Below are 15794 nucleotides of genomic sequence, written 5' to 3'. Positions count from 1 at the left end.
CTTGTGTATAATTTGTCAAAGTATAACACACGGCACAATTTCTTTGTTAGATGTTTTACACATGGGCCTTATTTGCACTCCGCCTGCTATGAAGGGCAGAAAACACATTCTACCCATCTTTGACCTTAGCCCACTGCCTGACTCATGTTTGGTGCTCAATAAAGTGGCAAAGTTGAAATAAACCAGGACACAGTGGCACGGGCACTGGAAAGCTGTCTAGATAAACAGCAGATAAGCTGTCTACCGAAACTGCCGATTGGGTGTAGGGGAGGGACAAGCAGTAATCCTTCTCTTTCTGGAGTGTTTGATCGGCCTAGTTTGCTTCACTGTTGTTGGTCCAGGAGGCATTGACCATAGGCCGTGAGAGACTAGAAAAGTTGGGACACACAACTCTGTGTTAGATGAAGAGCAAGTCTTTCAAACTAGCAGTCAGAACTGGTGTCCTCATGGAGATCATTGTCCATGGAAATAGAAACAACCACCATTTACTGAGCACCTTCCAGGTCACGCTCAGCCACTTCAGTCTGTCCAACTCTTTGCGACCCCATGCACTGTAGCCCGCCAGGCTCCTCTGTCCATGGGCTTCTCCAGGCAGGAATACTGGAGTGGGTTGCCATGCCCTTCTCCAGGGAATCTTCCTAACCCAGGGATAGAACCTGCGTTTCCTGTGTCTCCTGCATTGCAGGCAGATTCTTTACCCATTGAGCCACCTGGGAAACCCTCCTGGTGGATAGCCACCAGCTGAATATTTACTACGTTCGTTTACAAACGAGGGTGAGCGAGATTAAGCGGTCTGTCCACATAGCGAATAAAATGAGTGAAGATTGGAACGCAGGCGTGTGAATCACAATCTGTGTTCGGATGGGAAAGTGATCTCGGCAAGCCAAGCGCGATTGGAATAATAAAGAACATTTTATTACACCGAAAGGCTTATGAATGACTGCAATTCAACTCGATGACACTCCGGCCGGCCTGCATTTCTGGGCATCGCCCAGAGGTTCCACCGCCTTTGGGCGCTTACGTGCGCTCCGTGACCGGCGCGGCGGACGCGAGGTAAGCGGCGGAGGCCGCATGCGCCCTGTCTTCGTGGGCGAGCGCCCCCTCCGCCCGGCGGCTGCAGCGCCCGCATGGAGCGCATGCGTACACCCGGCGGGAGGAGGGTGGCCTGGAGCTAGTGGAAAGATTTGGCTGTGCAAGTGAGAGGGAGCTGGCGGGTGGGGCGCGAGCGCGCAGGCGCAGCCGGGGGCCGGGCGGCGACTCCGGAATCTCGGTGATCCCCAGTCTGCGCCGCATCCCGAACCCGCAGCCATGGCCGCCTACAAGCTGGTGCTGATCCGACATGGTGAGAGCGCATGGAACCTGGAGAACCGTTTCAGCGGCTGGTACGACGCGGACCTGAGCCCAGCCGGGCACGAGGAGGCGAAGCGAGGCGGGCAGGCCCTGAGAGGTGCGTAGCGGGCCGGGGCGGTGGATGGGGGCTGCGAAGGCCGGGGCTGGCGCCTCTGGGTCACGGCCGCCTGGCCTCACCTTCGCTCTCCGGGAGAACGTCTAGACCTTAGGCTGCTTCTTTCTGACAGTGTATTTTGCAGTTGAGAAAATGGGCCGGGGGTGAGGGATCGACTTGCTCAAGGTCACCCAGCCAAGAAGAGGATCCGGGCGGTCACCGCGCCGTTTTATTGCGGTCTCCACACCGCCTTGCGAAATCGCTCTCGTCTTAGTCTGAGCATTTAGTAACTCGGGGACGGGTTACTAAATTGGATGTCCAGTGTCTTCCACTGACTACAACCAAACCTACTCTAGGCTAGGGAGGCTGATGAAGTGGCAGGCCACATGCTTCTCTCCGCCGTGGGGGGAGTGACGCGGCGCCGCGGAGACCAAAGACATCCACGTGCTCTTGTAGGATGCTGTTTAGCAGCATTCCGCAAACCCAGGGTCCAGAGTGCATCCACCAATGTAAATGAGTGGTTGAATGAATGAAGGATTTGAGTTAATCCTCTTCACAACCCCATAAAGTATACAGATTTCATTCCCTTCCTTCCCAACTCTCCCGGCCCTCTTTCATAGTTGGGAAAGTGAGAGTTGGAAAGAGGACTTGATCAAGGTCACATCTTATTCCTAGTCCACCACGCTGGCCTCTGTTCTGGGGATGAGTAACAGGTAGGTGCGAGGGAACTGGTAGGCTGTTGCAAAGGTGGAAGTGGCAGTGAGATAAGCTTGCCTACTCAGGCTGGCCCCCGCTGGCAGACGGCTCTCAGTGATTTTGAAATGCTAATAAGGAAGCATCCCCAGCTGCCAGCAATTCAAAGAATCTCCGGACTGGGGAAGTGCTTCCATTGATCCTGCTCTGCTCCCTTTTAACCTCGACAAAGCTGCAGCCATTGAAATGGGTCATTGATGCCTGGTTGATGTGAATAAGGTATTTGGCCCAAATTTGCTCTTTCTAGCTTCTTGCCTCCACTGTAGATCTTTTAGAAATGAAGCAAAGGCTTGGAAACAAGTCTGGGAAATGGAATCCTGATGAGGATGTGTGTGAATAATTTGGGATGGCCCGGTGTGACCTCATACCGGTTAGGAGAGTCCAGGATGGGGAAAGTGCTGGTAAAGGAGGCCATTTTCTCTCCTGTCTGGCAGGAAGAACTGAATGGGGTCTGTGGTGGTTTGCTGATGACCCAGGACAAAGCAAATTGCAACTGTCCTCTAAGACTGGTCAAAAGCCTTAACTTGTAATCTCTTAAAATAACAGATCCTAGTTCAGTTTTTAAGTAAATGTTAGTAGCATTAGTTTAAAACAGAAAGCCCATTAAATTTTTAAAATAACCGTTTAGGTGCATCACAGAAGATTAAATAAAAAGTCAATGACTAAAAGCAAAAATTCTGAATGATGAAGACCATATGAATAATAATATAAAAGGCCTAAAATAAAATATTAATTTCACCAGGGCTTTAAGTACTATAGGGTTTATAAAATCTTGAATGATTTCAGGAGCAAGTTAGTAAGACCTGAGTTTCACCACGCCACCTTATTAAGGGAGGATGGAGACCACATGGCACACCAGCCAACCCCATCCCTGGGAGTGTCCTAAACCCTGCTTCTGTTTGATGGCCAAGTTAAAGGAAGAGGCTTTAGAGTTTGCTGAGTGTTATAAGGGGAACTGCTCTTTTCCTCTGGGATCTATTTGTGTATCTAATGTGCAGCACTCCACTGCAATTAGAAAATTCAATGAAACAACCAGAGCTTTTCAGCATGGCAGCTGAGCCGTGCACTGAGGATGTTGCTTCCCAGTGACCCAGCCTTTTACTGGGGAATCATTCTTCCCCATAAAGTTAGGGAGGAGATGGTAAGTGAGTCTACTAGGACTTGTCCTGAGGCTCAACGATGAGATGTGTCTTTTCCCTTGTGGGTGCTGGTGAGTCTCTTGGTGACTAATCCTCCCTTCCCCCATCAGTGTAGTTCTTACTGGCCTTACTCTAAGTTGAATGACTGGCAGAAAATTCACTTCACGTTTCATTAATTACTGTTGGTGGTCTCAATACGAAGCAACACACAGGAAAGTTTGTGCTGAATTTCAGTGAGGGCCTTGTAAGCCTCATGGAAGAAAACAGGAATGTTTTCCTGGCTCACCACATAAGGAAAGGGACATCTCCCCATTAAAGTGGGAGGGAGAATAATGGTTTGTGAAACATAAATGAAGATATATATGGTAACTTACTGGTTGGGCCAACATAACTCTTGATGCCACCCCTCATAACTGCTGTGTGTAGAGGAGAGGTTTGTTCTTTCTCCAGTGAGTGGCTTGTCTTAAATTTGGTTTAATAGTTGATGTAGGCAGGTAGATATATAGGGTAGTCAAGTGATTTGACTAGCAGAAAGGAACTGTGGATGAAGAGGCTGTGATGTGATTTCCATATGCTAGGGAAGATACAATTTCATGCAACAAACTGGTTTTATCAGCATCCTCTAAGAGCTCTTGCTGTATCCTAATTGTTGAATTCAAAATCCCATTTCTCCTAGACCAGAAATTAGAGAGGACTGAAATATATTAGTAATTGTCAATCAGAAGTGACAGTTCTAACTAAAATACAAGCATCAGGATCCTTAGAAGTTAGGAAACTATGGAGATAGCTAGAGATGGTGGTTATGAGTTGGATTATAGAGTCATACAACATGGGTTTTTTACCTTTCATGTAATATCTGTGACCTCATAATTTGCTTAATTCCTGCAGTTTCTATTTCCCCCACCTGGTAAGATGGATTGTAATGATGTAACCTCACTGGATTGTTATGAAGACTAAATTAAGTACATACAAGTACTTATTAGTCCAGTACATACAAGTACCATTAGTCCAGATGGTAAACCCTCTATAAATATTAACTATTATATTTATTAAGTGATTCCAAGTTTTTAGTATCCTTATGTAAAAAGAATTAAAGCAAATAAAAAATTACAATGTGCTTAAGCACAGCACTCTGGGGATTAGTAGTGCAGATCTCAGGTTAGCTCGTTGACAGTGCATTTGGGCCTTTGGTTAGATGAATTATTAGGAAGCTGCTGGGAAGTATATTGTCAACTGCAACATAAATCAACAAATGTTACCTTCCCCAAAGGCAGAATATTGTTTTTCCTGTATGCAAAATAAAATATTTAGGGTATACAAAATGTTTAGCCAAATAATTTTCATTTGGGTTGTCTATACCTGAGATTTATATGTAAAAAAATTCTGGCTCTAGGGAATTTGCTGGCGGTCTAGTAGTTAGAACTCCTCGCCCTCACTGCTGAGGGCCCAGGTTTAATCCCTGGTTGGGGAACTAACCAGGGATCCCACAAGCCATGTGGCATGGCTAAAGAAAAGAAAAAAGAAGAAATTCTGGCTCTAGAGTGCACCTCATTAGCTTATCACTTTGAACTTTCGATTTCCAGATGCTGGCTATGAGTTTGACATCTGCTTCACCTCAGTGCAGAAGAGAGCAATCCGGACCCTCTGGACAGTGCTGGATGCCATTGACCAAATGTGGCTGCCAGTGGTGAGGACTTGGCGCCTTAACGAGCGACACTACGGGGGTCTGACTGGCCTCAATAAGGCAGAAACTGCTGCCAAACATGGTGAGGCGCAGGTCAAGATCTGGAGGCGCTCTTATGACGTCCCGCCACCGCCCATGGAGCCCGACCATCCCTTCTACAGCAACATCAGTAAGGTATGGACAAACTGAGGTTTGGCTCGCTGCACACAGGACCAGGGGATCAGAATCTGGACTTTCAGCTCTTATTGGTATCTGCCTAGATCACCGAGTTTCTAATTTATGATAAAATAAATCCCCCTTTGTAATCCCTCTTCTCCAAGGAATGACCTTCACTCATTAAAAGTTTTAGTTGAGAGTTTATGTGGTTTATCTACAAAGAATTTCTATCTTTTTTACATGTATTGCCATATTTTTAAAAACTGCACCATAGCTGATAGGGCCTTTCTAGACCAATTGTGAGGTAAAGTGAGTTGGGAAGAGCCTTGAGGCCTACCTTTCCTAAGTTGTGTTTCTTTTGGACTATTCAATCTTTGCAGTCGTGGGTAATGGGGGAGGCAGGGCAGGATAGTAATAATCTCCCTTCCCAAGCTCTCAGTGCCCTGGTGAGAGACTTTTACCTATTACTGTAATCCCTTAGGGGATGAGGAATAGGCAGAACAGATGCAACTGGTAATAACTGGTAAGCTGGGACTTTTTGTTTAGGATCGCAGGTACGCAGACCTCACTGAAGACCAGCTGCCCTCCTGTGAGAGTCTGAAAGACACAATTGCCAGAGCTCTGCCCTTTTGGAATGAAGAAATTGTCCCCCAGATCAAGGAGGGGAAACGGGTACTAATTGCAGCCCATGGCAACAGCCTTCGGGGCATCGTCAAGCATCTGGAGGGTATGTATGTTTTTCAGAGGGGCCCTCAGGGAAGGGTAAAGCAGAACTGCCACTACTCTGGACTGATTTAGTATAAAGGAGACCTTTAGGAAAGGGCTGGATGTACTGAGAGCCTTAGAGAGAGTCCAGATTATCTCCTAGTAGAAACATGATCCTTGATTCTCAAAGCATCACCTGCAGAACCAGAGGCTGCCATACCCCACTGGGTGCTTGTTACACATTAGAACCTCAGGTCCCACTTCAGACCTGATTTGGAAGCTGCATCTATCATTGCTCTATTACAATAGAGTGATCACCCAAGGAATGCCCCCAGTATTCTTTCCTAGCCACTGAATAGCAAGGAAAAAAGGGATGAAAAGTATCTCTCTCCAAAGGAGATACACACGAAAGTTTGAGATGCCTACCTCTAGACTAGGACTGCTAGTTGAAATTGCTGGTAAAAATCCTTCTTAACCACAGCCTGATTACAACTCCCCCCATGAATGTCAATTTGCATCCTAAGGTGTTTCACTTAAGGGCCTAGAGGCCCAAATGTGCCACGTTTTGGCAGCTGTATGGACAACATAGGACATTTATGATACTAAGATGTATAGTCCTGCTTCACTGTGGGCTTCCAGATCCCCCTTGGAGAGAGATACCTTTCATCCCTTTTTTCTTGCTGTTCAGTGGCTGAGAAAGAATATTGGGGGCATTCCTTGGGTGATCACTCTACCCTAATACAGATCCTTACTCTTATGACAAGTATCAGAAAGGGCGTCTTGTTTTAATTCCTGCCAGAGTCCTTGGAGGACCCATTTCCCCACCTGGAGGATGAACAGTAAAGCTGGAGAGGTCTGTGGATTCTTATCCTGCTTGACTTATCATGAGGAGGGGGTATATTTTCAGGTCTCTCTGAAGAGGCTATCATGGAGCTGAACCTGCCGACTGGCATTCCCATGGTCTATGAATTGGACAAGAACTTGAAGCCCATCAAGCCAATGCAGTTCCTGGGGGATGAAGAGACCGTGCGTAAAGCCATGGAGGCTGTGGCTGCCCAGGGCAAGGCCAAGAAGTGAGGGCAAGCAGCAGATTACTTTCCCAAGGATTACCCTCCTCCCCTGCCCTGGCCCATCCTATTCCTCTGCACCTCTCCCCGGCACATGTCCCACTGATGACATCTGTAGGCATTGTAAGTTGTAGCTGCAGGTGGGGACCAGTGGCTCCCAATTCCACATTAGCCATTTTATCTCTTGCACCCACTCCCTTCATACAGTCTAGTCAGAATGGCACGTCTGGGGCATGGTCCTCAGTCCAAGCCGAGGGAAGACTTATCCAGAAGCATTGAGAGGTCATCACTGGGGGGTTTGATGGTGGTTTAGTACTAAGGAGCTGCTTGAGTAGGGGACAGGGAGAAAACCATGCTGAGGTGTGACCAATGAGGAGGAGTAAGAGCCTATTCGTGTCCCCAGAGGCCAGCTGGGCACTATTCTGTTAGGTGACTCAGGGCTCTAGTCATTCCAGTGGAAGATGAATGTAACCTGCATGGTGATTGAATCAAACATTCCTCCCTGACTCTAAAAGGCTGGATCAATCCTGAATGTTTTTGTGTTGCATTTACTTAAAAAACAAAAACAAAAAATTATATATAAATACAAAAAAAAAAACCCCTTCTGGGGTTTTTAGTGGCGGTTGAAATATTCCCACATGTGGTCATCAGCAAATAAGTCATTCCTTACACCATCATGGGATAAGCTCCTTGACTTCTAAGGTGTAGGAGTTCATCCTGCTGTGTGTTTTAGAATCCCTCCCCTGCCTTACTGTTTTATGGCAGCGGAATGCCTCTTGATCATGTCCAAGTGTGTCTCTCACTGTGCCTGACTTCTGAATCATGTTCCAGTTGCTTGGCCCAGCACTTGGGCCCAGTACTCATTTGAGCATAACTGTACTAAAACTTTTTTCCAGATCAGTATAAAATAAAGGAGTGATGTGCAATATTTTCTGTGTGATATGTCTTATCTGAGGAAACCAACTCGAACATTCAACTTGAAATGTCTCTCACTGCCCAAGTTCGTGTATGACTAAGAGCTTTAGGACAGCCAGTCACAACTTTACACAACCTGGTCCAAATACCATGTATCTCACTGGGTTCTCCACTGCAGGTTGGAGAGCTGAACTCTTTCCTGTTGTCTCTACAGTTCTTGCTCAATGGTACTGGTTACTAAAATCAAATTCTGAAACTATTATACCTTCTTTAGAAAGGTAAAAGTTTGTTTACTAGACTTAAAAAAAGCCAGTCCCTTTCTATTAGTAAACTGTAAACTTGATTCACACCTTTCCTTTTGGCCCCTAAAGTTTTATCCCTGTCAGTTAACTAACCTCAGAAATTACACTTGCAGGAGAAAATGAATATATAGTCATCCCTTATCTGCAGAGGGGAGTCTGATTCCAGGACTCCTCTGGATATTAAAATTAACAGATGCTAGGGACTTCCTTGGTCCAGTGGCTAAGACTGCTCCCAATGCAGGGGGCTTGGGTTGGATCCCTGGTCAGGGAACTAGATCCCACATGCATGCAGCTGAGTCTGCATGCCACAGTGAAGAGCAACTAAGACCCAGCACAGCCAAAACAAACATTTCAAAATTAACAGATGCTAAAGTGCTTAATGCAAGATGGCATAGTACAGAGGGCTCTCTATTCATGGGTTTCACAGCCATGAATAGGGAGGACTAACTAATTATCTACATAATTGGGAAGGGGCATTGCTCACATTTACCTTTTCTCTGAGGCCTTTGAGAAGATCACTGGAATATGAGAAAGCCCATAATGCCTTTCTCTTCTAGTAGGAACAAGTAACACCCTCCATCTAGAAAATTCTTAAGCGCTTTATGCTAGCCATTGGGTTAGGCATGTTATATACATAATCTTCAATCCTGATAACCTCTGAAAGGGCTAATGGTTTACGGAAGAGGATACATGCTGAAAATAGAAACTTGTCAGAAGGTACACTACTAAGTATTGGGATCCAGTATAAATGTTGTCAAGGTCCTTATTCTAAAATTTAAGCATCTTGCTTTCCAAGTTAGCTTTTTATCTCCTGTGCACAGTAATCCAAGGAAGACTTTACCCATGCCTGACACATAGCAAGTACTCAAAAGTATGTAGAACATAAAAAATACAAAAAAAGATAGGTGATTAGGCATTGTCTACAAAGACTCTGCTATAGATGTCATGTCAGTTTAGATTCTTTACCCTACTTGAGACAACAGAAACTAAAATTCTTTTCATAAAAATGTTTTCTTTGTCATAGCAAAAATACACATTTGTAACACTCAAAGAACAGGCTATAATCTACCATCATAGTTTGTTTGCTGGTGCCTCCAAAAGAAATTACTCCAGAGAATAAAATCTGCTGAAAGTTTCACAAGAAAAATGTTCCACCTACAGAAAAGATTTTTCTAAAGGTGGCTGCTGACCAACCCCTGGTGTCTGAATAAAGACAACAGCCTCCTGATGTCACTCACACATATACTCTTGGAAAACAGCTTCCCCTCTGCATGGGAAAAGTGGCTTCTTAGGTCTGCAGGAACTCAGGCTGTACTCGGGCCACCTTCCGGAATTCTTTGGTGTGGGTCTTCGGGCATTGCATCTCACACCAGCTGATGGGGACCATCTGGACACCTGCAAGGGAAAAGGTGGTGTAGGAGCTGGGACCCCAGATACTTGCTTGAGACATTTCTCTTTTCAGCTGGGTGTGAACTGATATCACCAAGCTGCCTAGTGAACCTCTCACCTCATACAGAAAAAAGCCTTGTTTATTCCACTGATTCATGGAGTCAAGTGACTCTTCCTTAGATTATATAAGGAGAATCATTCTAATCTCAGTAGTCAGTATCTACACTCACATTGCTTCTAAGATAATTAAAGAATGCAGGCAAACAATGGACTAATCCCAAACCCTAGCTCGCAGGGAAAGCTGAGTATGTGGAAGTGTGGACAAACTCACCCGATTCGCTGTGGGCCACCACCACTCCCAGCTCATTTTCGGCTGTGGTTAGCAGGTAGTTGGACTGTGCATCACCTAGGGAGATCTGGTCACATCACGCTGGTGAAGGAAAACAAAAGACTCACAGGTCTTCCTTCTCACAGCTACGTGAGTGGTTTCTCTACTTCCCTTTCTTACTTTGACAAAGGACCACAAGTCTGCAGGGAATAAAGGATACCACTTTGGCCAAGACGATGTCCCCTGGGCGGAAACTCTTGTAAATTTCAACCTGTAAAGAAAGGAGTATAAAGTGAAAGCTCCGATCAGGTCTATATGAAACTATTAGAGGGAGCTAAGATAGCGGAGGAATAGGATGGGGAGACCACTTTCTCTCCCACAAATTCATTGAAAGAACATCTGAACGCAGAGCAAACTACACGAAACTATTAACCCCACTGAATAGAGCTAGTCTACTTCTAACCCCCAGAGGGTAGAAGTCACCGTTACTCAAGTAGATCAACAACTTTTACTGCTTCTGTGGCATCATCTCATAAATGAAAGATCTGAACTCAGGAACCTGATCAGGAATCTGACTTAGACAAAAGGTACTATGGTTGCTCTGAAAGGGTCCAAAATAAGTCTGAAAGAACAGCCATGAATAAATACCTGGCTTCAAAGACAAAGAATAAACTAGCTCCTCTCTGGTCAACAAAAAGAAGAAAAATCATACGAAGAGGAAAGGAATAGTGAGGTAAATTCCACACCTTCCAGTAGAGAACAACTTAAACTTCCTTGGACTCCACATTCCCAGAGACTTTTGAAATTCACTGGAATAATCTAAAAGGACTGAGATTCCTAAAGCCACAAAGAAAAAAAAGAACCAACCAACAACCTTGTCTTTTTCAGTAGCTCGGACGTCTTCTTTGCTATAAAGAAAAGAAGTAACAGAAAGATTAATTATCTGTGAGAAAGAATTATCCTGTAGACTCCTAGCAAAGAGCTATAAGAGCAAAGAGAACAAGTCCTGATCGAGACCCTGCTGCCACTCAGAGGAGCAGGTGGAGAAGTATTCCCTGTCCTAACCCCGAGGAGAAAATCACAGTTCCCATTCTCGGATCACACAGAACAGGAGTATCAATACCTCCCACTAGAGGAAAGTGGATCTGATTTGGCAGAGAAGGATAAGGAATTCTGCTGCCTTAGGAGAGCTTGAATGGCAGCATCACAGAACCACACAGAATCCTGAGGGTGGAAAGAGCCTCAGATGTTAAATTATCTAGCTCACAAGAACTGTCTGTCCCTTCTCAAAGAACCCATAGGGGGAAAAAACACCACTTCACCCATTACCCTTTTTATTGTCTTATAATGTTTGGGTTAATTGATATTAAACACAATAAAAAAAGGTATTTCCTAAAATGCCTTCTACTTTGTTTGGTATGAATCATACCCACAATGCACCTCCAGCTTATTCAATTCTTTTTTGTTTTATTTAAAGTCCTATCTCATTAATATCTTCCTTCTGTGTTAACTCACATACTGTAATATTTTCTTTAGATATTACCTGGGGAGAATCAAACCACAAAGAGGTGAGACATGGGCAGGAATAGACTGTAATTATTCTTAAAAATTCCAGTCTCCCATCCTATCCTAATCTCATTCCAGGCGCCGAGGAGAAATGAAGACAAAAATACTCCTTACCGGATGGTTCCTCGAAAAGAGTTCTTAAGTGGCGTGGACCCCACATATAGGATGTGTACTTTGGCAAAGCGTGAATTGATGCTGGAGACCTGTGGAACAGAGGAAAGGGCAGCATTAGAGTATTAGCAGTTGTCAGCTGAAGGAGGCAGGAATCAACTAGGAAAGACTAGGATTTTAGCTGAAGCAGCCCTACTAAGCATAAAATTTCAGATAAGTTAACTCCTATTTATCCCTGCATAAGTGATGTTCATAAAGTGGAGTAAGAGCCACTCTGGCCACCTAAAATAGAGTTACCAGAGGAATCAAATGAAATAATATGGCACAGATTTTCAAAAATGTGCAAGTCTAACATAAATACACAAGGGAAGCATAGCAAATCTAACTAGACCTTTAGCAGATCTCACTAAGAGGCCTGTGGTGTGAATGGAACTTAAGTCTCCCATTTCAGCTGCTGGGTAATATTTGGATCACTGTGCCTGTCCAGTTATTTTCAAAATAATGCATAGATTTTCTCTTTTTTCCCTTTTTCCTTTCTTATATTTGGCCACGCTGTGTGGCTTGCAGGATCTTAGTTCTCTGACAAGGGATTGAACATGTACCTTTGGCACTGAAAGTGCAGAGTCCTAACCACTGGACTGCCCAGGAATTCCCCACATTGATTTTCTGTTGGAGAAATTATTTATAGAGAAAAACTAAGAGCTACAAGTTAACTGGCAGAGGGTGGGGATGGGCAGGGAATACTGATGTCTTATAGTTACTAATTGGTACAGCACTAATTTGCACTTGCCCTCAAAGACTATAAAAATCTTTCATTTCTCTGCAGAAAAAGTTTCGCTTTAGATGTTCAAAACTACACCTCCTTATGACCTTTTGGTACTCCTGTTTCCCAGACAAAAGTAAAAAATTACATGCTCAGGAAACCAGCTCTGTGAAAGGACTACATAAGCTTGAACTTGACCACACTGATCATTACCCTAGAAATCTCTAGACCCAGCAGAGTCCAGTAAAACTTTCTGTGATGATAGAAAAATTGTGTTGACCAACATGGCAACCACCATCCACCTGTGGCTACTGAGTACTTGAAATGGAGCCAGTGGAACTGAGGAAATAAATTTTAAATTTTGTTTAATTTTAATTTATTAAAATTTAAATGACCTTATGTGACTACTGGTTACCATACTGAACAGTGCAGTTCTATAATGATCATGATTTCAACACTGGATGGTATCCTAAGCAGGGAGGTTAGGATCAACTTACCTTACAGGTTACAATAGCTCCTACATCTGGCAGTAACTGGGATTCTGTTTCTCTCATCACAGATATGACAGGAAGCTACAGAGAGAAAAATAAAACATGAATATCCTGGCTAAACCTTGGATAAAGGTATTTGTGGCTTGACAGTAAAATGGGATACCTTGGGCCACAGATGACATCACATGGGCAGGTGGACTACAGATTCATTTGTAGCCCAGAGCAGAAAGCCTTAGAAATTTTAGGATACAGGAGGGCCAAGGGGCCACAGAAAGAAAGCTCCAAGAAGATATAATCTTACCACTTCAGATGAGTTCTGAGTTTTTTTGTGGTTTTCTTAAGAGTTTTTCAGCATACAAGTACATTGCCTGTAATCATGGATAATTTGACTCTTTCCTTCAAAGTTATATCTTTCTTTTGGTTTGTCATTTTATCGGACAGGCTAGAATTTTCAAATAAATGTTATATAACAGTGACCATACTTGTTTACTTCTATTTAATACTTACAGAGTTTCCTCTTGAGCATGGTACTGGCTATTGGTGTAGGAAAGATATTTTTGAGCCTGTTCTTAACCTTTTCCTTGTTCAGTATGTTTCAGCTCTCCTGGTCCTTTTTCAGTTTCACCAATTCACTAAATTTTTTCCCATCTCAGGATCTTTTCAACCTGTTCTTTCTGCTCACTCACTCAACTCTTATTGATCCTTTAGATTCAGACTAAATATCACTTCTGACTAGGTTGGATTTGCCTATTACATGTTCTCATGGTACTCTGTAATACTCTTTCAGAGCAGTCATCATATGTGTAAGCATACATTCATTTGAGCATTTATTTGCCTATAGTTTGTATCTGTACCCCTTGATAGCAAAGACCACGTATATTTGGCTCAATACCACATCCCACAGCTATAAAATGAACACACTTCCAAATCCTAGGGAAATTCCCAAAATTGATTGAATACAAAGTCTCTCATTTTATAGGTGAGAACCTAAAACCAGGGAGTTTAAGTTTCTTACCTAAAGCAGAATCAAGGTTTAGTCAATACTGAATCCTCTTTCTACTATGCTCCCGGTCTTTAGGGCTTTCCTGGTGGCTCAGCTGATAAAGAATCTGCCTGCAATGTGGAAAACCTGGGTTCGATCCCTGGGTTGGAAAGATCCCCTGGAGAAGGGAATGGCTACCCACTCCAGTATTCTGGCCTGGAGAATTCCATGGACTGTACAGAGATTTGAACTTCCCTCATAGCTCAGTCGGTAAAGAATCTGCCTGCAATGCAGGAGACCTGGGTTCAATTCCTGGGTTGGGAAGATCCCCTGGAGGAGGAAATGGCAATCCACTCCAGTATTCTTGCCTGGAAAATCCCATGGACAGAGGAGCCTGGCGGTCTACAGTCCATGGGGTCACAAGAGTCTGACATGACTTAGCCACTAAACCCCCACCACCACCACCTCCAGTCTCTAACCTGCTCCTTCAAGAACTGCTTATATGATTCCAAGCTAATCATGGATCAGCCTCTGGAACCAGGGAGAATAAATAATATTATTCATACATTCAATAAACATCTACTGAGCATTTACCTTGCACTACATGCATAGTAGTGGAAGGATCTATTGGGGAACTTATAACTGTGTGTTTAATTGCATGCTGAACTAAGTGCTTAGAAAGGGAGTAATAGCTCTTGGGACCTTCCTGGTGGGCCAGTGGTTAAGATTCTGAACTTCCACTGCAGGGGCGTGGGTTCCATCCAAGATCCTGCATGCCATGTGGCAAAACAAACAAGCAAACCGACCCCAACAGCTCTTTGTGAGTGTTAAAACAAACAAAAAACAAAGCTCCCTTTTTTGACTAGTGGTGTCCATAGGGCTTCTCTGAGAAAGTGATACTAGTGAGGTTATCTAAAGGGTGGTGGTGGTTTAGTCGCTCAGTCGTGCCCGACCCCTGCGACCCCATGAACTGTAGCCCGCCAGGCTCCTTGGTCCATGGGATTTCCCAGGCAAGAATACTGGAATGTGTTGTCATTTCCTTCTCCAGGGGAATCTTCCCGACTCAGGGATTGAGCCCGCGTCTCCTGCAATGGTGGCGGATTCTCTTCCGCTGAGTAGGTAGGATTTAATCGGGTTAAGGAAGAGAGGAGCTTGTTCCAGACAAACGGCGTGTATACAAAGACTCTGTGGTCCACTGGCGATATTGAAAGAAGACAGTAGGACTTCTGCAAAGAGTGAGGCGCGGGTAGCGGAGCGAGATGAAGCCGGAGAAGTAGGCGACATTCGGCCAGGATTCAGCTCACAGCACGGCTGAGCTCGCTTCCGTTCTTTCCCCAGCTTGCTTCCCCGAGTGTCAGCAACACAGCCAAACCAGACAACACAACTAATTTGTGATGGCTAAGTGTCCAGCAGCGGGGATCCCAGCTGTCAGAAACTTAAGAGACTAACTCCTTCTGAACCAGGCACTAAAGACGCGCTCGTAGGAGCCCTGTCTAAAGACAGCGAAATCAAAGGCAGCGTAAGACAAAGACAGAGACAGAGAAGGGAAGCTGCCCCATTTACCGCGCCGTTCTCGCTGCTCTTTGTCAAGCAGCCAGCAAGCGACGAGAAGATGTAGCCGTGCCGGGTGTAGGTGCCGCTGCCCGGGCTGCCCTCCTCCAAGTTACACAAACGTTCGCCTGCAGAGAAAACGCTGCATCAGCCACGGGTCCGTTGAAGCTGTGGGTTGTCTGGCCTTCTTGCCCCTGTCCCTGCCAGGATTCGCTCTGGGTACCGCTGACTTACCGGGGATGCAGTACCTCACGGGTGGCGCCATGACTGCCACTGTCCCAAGTCCGGAGGAAAATGAGGCCGACCTCTCATTGGCCAATATCCAGGTGCAGTTGCGCAGTAAGGAACGCGCTAATTGGTGTGCTCTATAACGTAATCTCCGGAAGCGCTTCCAGAAGACGTAAACTCCGTTTCCCAGGTTGCTTCGGGACGAGTTCTGGGGCGGGGC

At 44.9% G+C, this 15794-nt stretch overlaps 2 protein-coding genes across 3 annotated transcripts; one reads left to right on the top strand and one right to left on the bottom strand.

Moving 5' to 3' along the window:
* Positions 1-1185: 1185 nt before the first annotated feature.
* PGAM1 (phosphoglycerate mutase 1) lies at positions 1186-7876 on the top strand. The gene is made up of 4 exons (XM_043475824.1): positions 1186-1447; positions 4920-5194; positions 5723-5903; positions 6789-7876. The coding sequence occupies exons 1-4, from the start codon at positions 1309-1311 to the stop codon at positions 6956-6958; spliced, it is 765 nt and encodes a 254-aa protein (XP_043331759.1). The 5' UTR covers positions 1186-1308; the 3' UTR covers positions 6959-7876.
* On the bottom strand, positions 7435-15740 carry EXOSC1 (exosome component 1). 2 transcript variants are annotated; one of them, XM_043475828.1, is made up of 8 exons: positions 15581-15740; positions 15359-15474; positions 12820-12894; positions 11563-11651; positions 10757-10790; positions 10103-10153; positions 9886-9970; positions 7435-9560 (listed from the first exon to the last, which is right to left on the bottom strand). In XM_043475828.1, the coding sequence occupies exons 1-8, from the start codon at positions 15609-15611 to the stop codon at positions 9454-9456; spliced, it is 588 nt and encodes a 195-aa protein (XP_043331763.1). In that variant the 5' UTR covers positions 15612-15740; the 3' UTR covers positions 7435-9453. The 2 variants fall into 2 exon arrangements, with proteins under 2 accessions (XP_043331763.1, XP_043331764.1); XM_043475829.1 differs by lacking the exon at positions 15581-15740 and having other exon boundaries at positions 10750-10790; positions 15359-15425.
* Between the last annotated feature and the right edge of the window lie 54 nt (positions 15741-15794).

Source organism: Cervus canadensis, chromosome 8 (genome assembly GCF_019320065.1).
Source record: "Cervus canadensis isolate Bull #8, Minnesota chromosome 8, ASM1932006v1, whole genome shotgun sequence".
NCBI classification, from domain to species: Eukaryota; Metazoa; Chordata; class Mammalia; order Artiodactyla; family Cervidae; genus Cervus; species Cervus canadensis.
This window is presented reverse-complemented; position numbering and strand designations above follow the sequence as displayed.

Bases quoted from the DNA above. Each gene is read 5' to 3' on its own strand.
- PGAM1 (XM_043475824.1), top strand. From the start codon at position 1,309: ATGGCCGCCTACAAGCTGGTGCTGATCCGACATGGTGAGAGCGCATGG. The intron at 1,448-4,919 runs GTGCGTAGCGGG...TTCGATTTCCAG, and splicing joins AGGCGGGCAGGCCCTGAGAG to ATGCTGGCTATGAGTTTGAC. The intron at 5,195-5,722 runs GTATGGACAAAC...CTTTTTGTTTAG, and splicing joins TCTACAGCAACATCAGTAAG to GATCGCAGGTACGCAGACCT.
- EXOSC1 (XM_043475828.1), bottom strand. From the start codon at position 15,611: ATGGCGCCACCCGTGAGGTACTGCATCCCCG. The intron at 15,475-15,580 runs GTAAGTCAGCGG...TTTTCTCTGCAG, and splicing joins CGTGAGGTACTGCATCCCCG to GCGAACGTTTGTGTAACTTG. The intron at 11,652-12,819 runs GTAAGTTGATCC...TCTGTTCCACAG, and splicing joins GAGCTATTGTAACCTGTAAG to GTCTCCAGCATCAATTCACG.